Consider the following 7500-nt stretch of genomic DNA (forward strand, 5'->3'; position numbering starts at 1 on the left):
GAATCCTCGGGAGAAACGCAAGGGGATGCGCCGGGTTCTATTGCTACACCCAGGGTCTTCACATATCAGCCAGCCCTATTGATAAGAGGATCAGTCATCAGTGACTAGATTACACCTTTGCCTTTGTGTGTATGATAATACGAGGTTTGTGTGAGCTTCATTTAGGAGTATTAGTTAAGGCAAAGACACACGACATAAAAATACAGTCTTACCTTAATTCATAATTTAAGAATAATTTACAAAAATATACTCATTCTCTTCAAGGAACATAAAATTCATTGGTTAAAGGACTACTGCACTTACATTATAGTACTTTGTGATGTGTTTTCTTATATCTAAATTCAGCTTGTTGATAATTGGTGCAAGGCGAGAGTAGATTGGGAAATTGCACTTGGGGTTTGGACAGTTCTGCAGGGCCACCTCTAAATTCATCCCAGTTCCCTGTAACATAAGAAATACCATCAGTAATGCTACATTCAACCTGATATAAACAAGTAACTTACATCCTTGTTCTTAATATTTGCCGAGGCCAAATTTGATCATAAAATTAACTAAATAGACACTTATGATCTGGCATTACCAAGACACAAAATGATACAAGAAGATAAAAACTAACCACTCCTCGGAAGGGCGAGTCCATGGTGATGACGGTGTCGCACTCTGGCCCGGGACACTGGAAAGTGAATCTCTCACACATGCGATACCGTTCCTCATCTGGTATTTCTGTTGTTGACATGTCTTCTTCTTCTTCTCCATGTCCATACTGCTTTGAGGCTCGATAACCAGAAGGATCAAGCCCTAAAAAAGAAATAAATTCACTTAAAATTAGCAGTTCAAATTATCGTGCAATATCATATTCTTTAAAAGAAATTGTATGAACAAATTTATTACAGGTTTTTCTTTTAAAAATGATAGAATATAAGCTATTAGAACTCCTGCTTGATTAAGAAAGGACATGATGATTGACAAATGCTTTGCAAAAATACTTTGACCAGATACAAACCACACTTTTTTCTAGCCTCTTCTAGCAAACTCACCAAGGCATTCTGCAATTCTGGCCGCGTCTGTTCCCTCTATGGGATCAAGCAGACGAGAAACTACTGGATGAATCTGATGAGCTAAATAGTAGTTCTTGTCTATGACTAAAGCGGAGTTAGTTTTTAACTCATCCACATGGTAAGCTCTCTGTGTCGCAGCCAAATTACTTCCATCCTATATGGAAAAAAAAAGTATTGAGGTTCATTCATTGTTTTCCCATAATGGTCACTTAACATGTGACACAAGAACAGTCTTTAATTTTTTCTATTTTCAGAATAACAAAAAGTTGATACATGCATGTATGTATGCGTGTGTGTGTATATAAGTCTGAAAACAGCGGTGTCACTGAATAAAAAAGAAAAAAATTTTTATTTACTATCCATAAAGTATGTCTGAAATCTCAAAATTAATAAATCTCTGATCTAATGTACACAATTGATAAACTGGAAAAAACACAATACTTCTCCATTGATATAAATTTTAAAAAATGATTCTTTAGTGATATTATAATGATATCAATTATGCAATGTTTTATGGGGTGTAAAATACACACCTACCCCACTGATATCATGTAGCAAACAGGCTGCTAGATGGATTACATATCAATAAAGTTAAAGATCATTAAATCTTAAAAAATAATGATAATATTAACAAAATGTATTACAAAACCCAAAGTATTACTCATCTGCATGTGTGATTTTTTTTAAAGCATTATAAATGCCCCAAACAAGTTAAAGCCAAGAGAACTTCATGTCTGCACTAACCTCACAGATCACGTATGACACCGTATCTCCTTGCCGCAGTTTCTTCCCTCCTCGAGAGTTCATGCGAATGGCCACTTGGACGTGAGGGAGACTTTTCTTATCGGGATAGTCTTCCGGGTTCTTGGTTAGAGATTTTGTGATACTTAATAAATCGAGCCCTATCTGAAAAGCGGTAATCAGACAAGATTAGTATCAACAGAACGTGTAAATGAAAAATAAATCAGAATGGGTTATGGAAAATTATATGTTAAATAATAAAGTCAGCCTCTCTAAAGAATATATATAAAAAGTTGTATATACTTAAAAGCAATTACCTTTCCTTCATTGAGATCATTCTTTAGCTTCTCCAAGTGCGAATGAATGTTCTCAATGCGCTCATCAGGTCCCTGGTCAGACAGAATCTGTTGTACAATGTGTCTGAAAAACAAAACCACAGAAAATTAAATCTGACTTATCCAAATTGAAAATTATATATTAGAAAATAAATTCTGACATATCCAAATTGAAAAATATGTAATACATAGATATGTGTAGCTGCCTTAGCACTTGATTATATTTTTGAACATAAAATTTCTTTCATCTTCTCACTTTCCACAATCGGAGGCAAGTTGAGACCAATCTCTTCGCACAATGTCAAGACCTTTCAACTCTTGTTCTGTCACTGTCTGACCATTGGGAAGCTTGGTAACTGTGAGGGCAGCATACTTTTTCTTCTTTAACAGCAGCATATACTTGAATACACCATCTACTTCCAGTTCTAGTAGCTTATACAACTTGTTCACCTCTGCTTTAATCTGAGTAAATAAGAAGGAAATACACTCTAATAAAATATCAAAACAAAAAAAATATAAAACAAAATAATTGAAACAAAATAGAAATGGAAATAAATTGGAAATCACAAACAATAAAAAACCTGAACAGTACAACACTACATCAGGGAATACATTTAGTGCATAAATATATAAAAAAATGTATATAAAAATTCTCTATGAAAAGGTTTAAAACTATGGTCCAACTTACCTTGTGCCCAAGTTTCAAAACTTGCTCATAATCTGTGCAGTTTGTGTTGATCATGATGGAATCTGTGTCTCCATAAATGACATCAAAGTTCAGTTTCCGTACAAGGTCTCTGGTATGTAGCAAAATTTCTCGTCCTTTTCCTTTGGGGGCAGAACATCAGATTTCATGAGACATACTCTCAAAATGGTTATAGAGCTCATATAAGTAATAAATGAGTACTAACATATGACAACCTCAATCACACACAATTTCCCAAGTGTTATCCAAAGAATGACTCAGTTATTTTGAATTCAATGTTATTTTTTTATCAAAGTTAATACATGTGTATGTCATGTATCCTTTTCTCTTTACATACCTGTGACAAGAGCAGCCAAGTGACGGGCAAAGAACCTGGAGTATGAAAAGCCCAGGCAACCGTACATACTGTTTGCTGTTAACTTCAGAGCCTTCTGCCGAATGTCATACTGTTGCCAAAGAAAGAAAAAATGTATCTAGTGACCACACGATGACTAAATATTAGTGACTATCAAAAGATCAAACTAAAATCCCTTTTGCAAGTGGAATCTCCAACAAAACAAGCAAATGAAAACTTGGTGAATTTAAATTGAACAGGAACTAAACATTAACAATCTTAAGTAATATACAAACCTGCAACTTCAAGTCATTTGATATATCTGACTGTTTCATGAGCTGTTTTACTTGTCTTCTGCTTTCAACCAATTTTCGAATTTCTGTTGGGAGAACTCCAGCCTCTAGCTCTGGGTCTGGTAAATCTGGTAGTATATCTTCCTCACCCTAAAAGATATACAGAAGACCTTATGAAAAACTATTGCATATTGTACATTCATAAAGCAACAATAATTATTAAGACAATTCCACAAAGTTTGCAATTTTCAACTCCTATGTGCATCATCTTAACTTTTTTTTTTTTTTTTTCATAATCATACCAATGATGCTCTCTTTTAACAATAGTTTATTGGACACAATTACCTCTTTGTTTTCCATTTTTAATTCCCTAGCCATAGTGGTGAAGCATATATTATACTCCTGAATGATGCTTGGATATAGAGAGTTGAAGTCCATGAGCAATATATATTTGTCATAAAATCCTTTCTTTGGGTCCAGCACCAGACCACCAGCATAAGCGGGTTTCCGACGCCCTTTGCTCCTCTTCCCTCCCGTTTCCTCTCCTTCAGCTGGGTCTTCTTCTACATCGACCTGTAATTACAGAATTTATAATGTAAAGTGGTGCTTAAATAGAGAGAGAGAGGAGAGAGAGAGAGAGAGAGGAGAGAGAGAGAGAGAGAGAGAGAGAGAGAGAGAGAGAGAGAGAGAGAGAGGAGAGAGAGAGAGGAGAGAGAGAGAGAGAGAGAGAGAGAAAGCAGAGAGAGAGAGGGGGGAAGGAGAGAGAGAGAGGGGGAGGAGGAGAGAGAGAGAGGGGGGAAGGAGAGAGAGAGAGAGGGGGGGGGAGAGAGAGAGGGGGGAGAGAGAGAGGGGGAGGAGAGAGAGAGAGAGAGAGAGGGAGAGAGAGAGAGAGAGAGAGAGAGAGAGAGAGAGAGAGAGAGAGAGAGAGAGAGAGAGAGAGAGAGAGAGAGAGAGAGAGAGAGAGAGAGAGAGAGAGAGAGAGAGGGGGGGGGTGGGGGGGTGGAAGGAGGGAGGGGGAGGGGGAGGGAGAGGGGGGGGGAGGGAGAGGGAGAGGGGGAGAGAGAGAGAGAGAGAGAGAGAGAGAGAGAGAGAGAGAGAGAGAGAGAGAGAGAGAGAGAGAGAGAGAGAGAGAGAGAGAGAGAGAGAGAGAGAGGAGATATATATATATATAAAAAGAGAGAGGAGAGAGAAGAAAGAAGAGAGGAGAGAGAAAATAGGGATAGAGGAGAGAGGAGAGAGAAGAGAGGAGAGAGGAGAGAGAAGAGAGGAGAGAGAAGAAAGAAGAGAGGAGAGAGAAGAGAGGAGAGAGGAGAGAGAAAATAGGGATAGAGGATAGAGGAGAGAGGAGAGAGAAAATAGGGATAGAGGATAGAGGAGAGAGGAGAGAGAAGAGAGGAGAGAGGAGAGAGAAGAAAGAAGAGAGGAGAGAGAAGAAAGAAGAGAGGAGAGAGAAGAAAGAAGAGAGAGAGAAGAAAGAAGAGAGGAGAGAGAAGAAAGAAGAGAGGAGAAAGAAGAAAGAAGAGAGGAGAGAGAAGAAAGAAGAGAGGAGAAAGCAAAAAGAAGAGAGGAGAGAGAAGAAAAAGGAGAGAGAAAATAGGGATAGAGGAGAGGAGAGAGAGAGAGAGAGAAAAACAGGGGCAAAAATAGTCAAACACATGAGTGACAATTTCTTCTGGATATGAAACAATGTGATGAAATAGTGGTGGGTTATGATAATACAAGATCTACAAGAAAATGAAGAAATTTCAACATGTTATACACATACACATACACACACACACACACACACACACATCAAGAAGTGCAGCATGTGTAAATATTTCCTACCAAATCCTTTCTATTGCATTAAAAGCATGGCTCTGTGACTATTTTACTATCAATTAATGTGACAAAGAGCATTTAGATTAATAATATCAAATATCATTTACAACTGGTCAATGAAATATTCCAAGGAAAAAATAACTGTATAAGAAATACTGCAAGCATAATGATTCAAAAGTCCATTGGCACCATACCTTTTGATTAGCTTTACCATACTGCTTGTCTGGAGGAATAAAGTTCTTTTCCGTAAACGCATGTAGCAAGAGGAATTCATTTCTCTCAGAGCGGCCACCGAGCAGGGTTCTAGACATGACATTACCTGTAGCAATATATATTTGATTATAGAAGTGTGAAATTGATTACAAATGAAACTACTATATCAAACTTTTGTATTCTGAACACACTAGACTCCAACTTATTTTCAGACAAAAACAATGTTCTATCATTATACATCTATACATTATACATTATACATTATACAATCTCTATAAATATCTTGGCTTGGAAACCTTAGGTAAAGAAGGGAGATAATATGTCCCTACTAAATAAAAAAAATCACACACAAGTACATTACCTGCAATATTTGTTATCTGCAGTGCTAGTGGAAGTACATTCAGTTCACACATTAAACGTAGGACATACGACGCATCTTGCATGGTCATTGTTACAAGCTGGAGTAATGATGCTGATGATCTGGATGGAATAAGTTACAGATATCAATATGGGGAAAATATTCAATGTATACTAATCTATGATCATGAAAATTATAATCATCATTATATTCATTACAAGTTGTCACAGAAATAGTATTCACATGAAAAAGTATACATGAACTCTGACTATAAAGAAATGAATCTTAGACAAGATTTAGTTCTGCATCACTTGCTTCAAGAATAATACTTACTCATACATCTTCTTAACTTCATCCACTGTCAAAGACTTGCACTCAGTCTCAGGAATACGAAGAACTTGATTCACTAAAGGAGCAAGTTCGTAACTCTTGGCTCGTATGAGTTCCATTGAAGAAAGCTTTACGTCACATATTAAACGACCACACATGGCTGACCTTTCTGCAAAACCTCTTCCCTGTAAATAAACATACAAATGAGTATCAGGAACAAGAATTCAAGAAATAAATACATGGTATTTGGACAAGAGCTTCTCTCACCAACAGAATAGTAAGAAAATTTATCAGATTAATCACAAAAAAAAATTATATATATATATATATCAAGATACCCACGGTTAACTTTGGCATCTGTGTACGCCTTAGACGACCTAGACGGGACCAGTGAGGAATCTTGTTGGAATTCACTCTATGAAGCAGAACATTAAGATCAAACCCATAAATATCATGGCCGACCATAATGTCGGGATCAATTTTGTGGATTTTGGCCAGTAAGAAGCCCAGGAGAGCTCTCTCCGTCTCCATTTTCTCAATCTTTGTTGATCTGTATCTGGGTAAAGCATCCTTCAGGTCCCAGGGCCACGTGACATCAGAGGGATGTGACATTGCTAGAAAGAAAGACTTTCTAAATTAAATTCCTTCCTAATTTCGAAGTATATCATCTTAAATGTGCAAATAAACTATTTAACTGAAAATAAAAACAAGAACCTTTGTAAAATGACCTACCACAAAAGTGCAATTGGAAAGGTGGTTGTGGTGCTGCCTTGTCCAGAGGAAAATCTTGGTGAACAAGGCATGACACCATAGCAATCTCGTTCTGGTGAGTCTTGGGGTTTACAGTGGTACGCATACCTATTGTCATCACCACAACTGGGGGAGGTACCAGACCAGGAACAACAGATACATGATCTGGCTTGACAGCTACAGCCTGCAAAGCATCAAATAAATGTGATGTGTAACAAAGAAATCCTTCAGCTTTTCAAAATGAAAATTCTCTTTTTAATTTCCAAAGGCTATTTACAAATAAACTAAAGAACAAATAAGAGACAAATATAAAAAGGTAATCAACCACTCTATGAGTGACCTCCCAACCCACCCATCCTAATCTTATTTTTCTGCATTCTAACCCAATGTTCTCATCCCCTTCATGCATTATTATATATATATATATATATATATATATATATATGTATATATATATATATATATATATATATATATATATATATATATATATGTTGTGTATATATATATATATATATATGTGTGTATATATATATATATATATATATATATATATATATA

At 36.5% G+C, this 7500-nt stretch overlaps 1 protein-coding gene across 1 annotated transcript in view; it reads right to left on the minus strand.

The window, feature by feature from the left end:
* Positions 1-7500, minus strand: part of PolA1 (DNA polymerase alpha catalytic subunit) — a 19838-nt gene that overhangs the window by 1210 nt on the left and 11128 nt on the right. The window contains exons 12-27 of the mRNA XM_043019781.2: positions 6922-7123; positions 6532-6803; positions 6193-6374; positions 5863-5981; positions 5483-5607; positions 3813-4040; positions 3471-3617; positions 3178-3286; positions 2823-2962; positions 2391-2596; positions 2117-2219; positions 1803-1964; positions 1038-1212; positions 617-798; positions 304-441; positions 1-75 (exon numbers count right to left, since the gene is read on the minus strand). The exon at positions 1-75 is cut by the window's left edge and continues 42 nt beyond it. Of these exons, the coding sequence (XP_042875715.2) occupies positions 1-75; positions 304-441; positions 617-798; positions 1038-1212; positions 1803-1964; positions 2117-2219; positions 2391-2596; positions 2823-2962; positions 3178-3286; positions 3471-3617; positions 3813-4040; positions 5483-5607; positions 5863-5981; positions 6193-6374; positions 6532-6803; positions 6922-7123 (2565 nt within the window). The remainder of the gene's footprint in view (positions 76-303; positions 442-616; positions 799-1037; positions 1213-1802; positions 1965-2116; positions 2220-2390; positions 2597-2822; positions 2963-3177; positions 3287-3470; positions 3618-3812; positions 4041-5482; positions 5608-5862; positions 5982-6192; positions 6375-6531; positions 6804-6921; positions 7124-7500) is intronic.

Source organism: Penaeus japonicus, unplaced genomic scaffold (assembly GCF_977035675.1).
Source record: "Penaeus japonicus unplaced genomic scaffold, GWHDUDI00000001_assembly GWHDUDI00000016, whole genome shotgun sequence".
In the NCBI taxonomy this organism is placed as follows: Eukaryota; Metazoa; Arthropoda; class Malacostraca; order Decapoda; family Penaeidae; genus Penaeus; species Penaeus japonicus.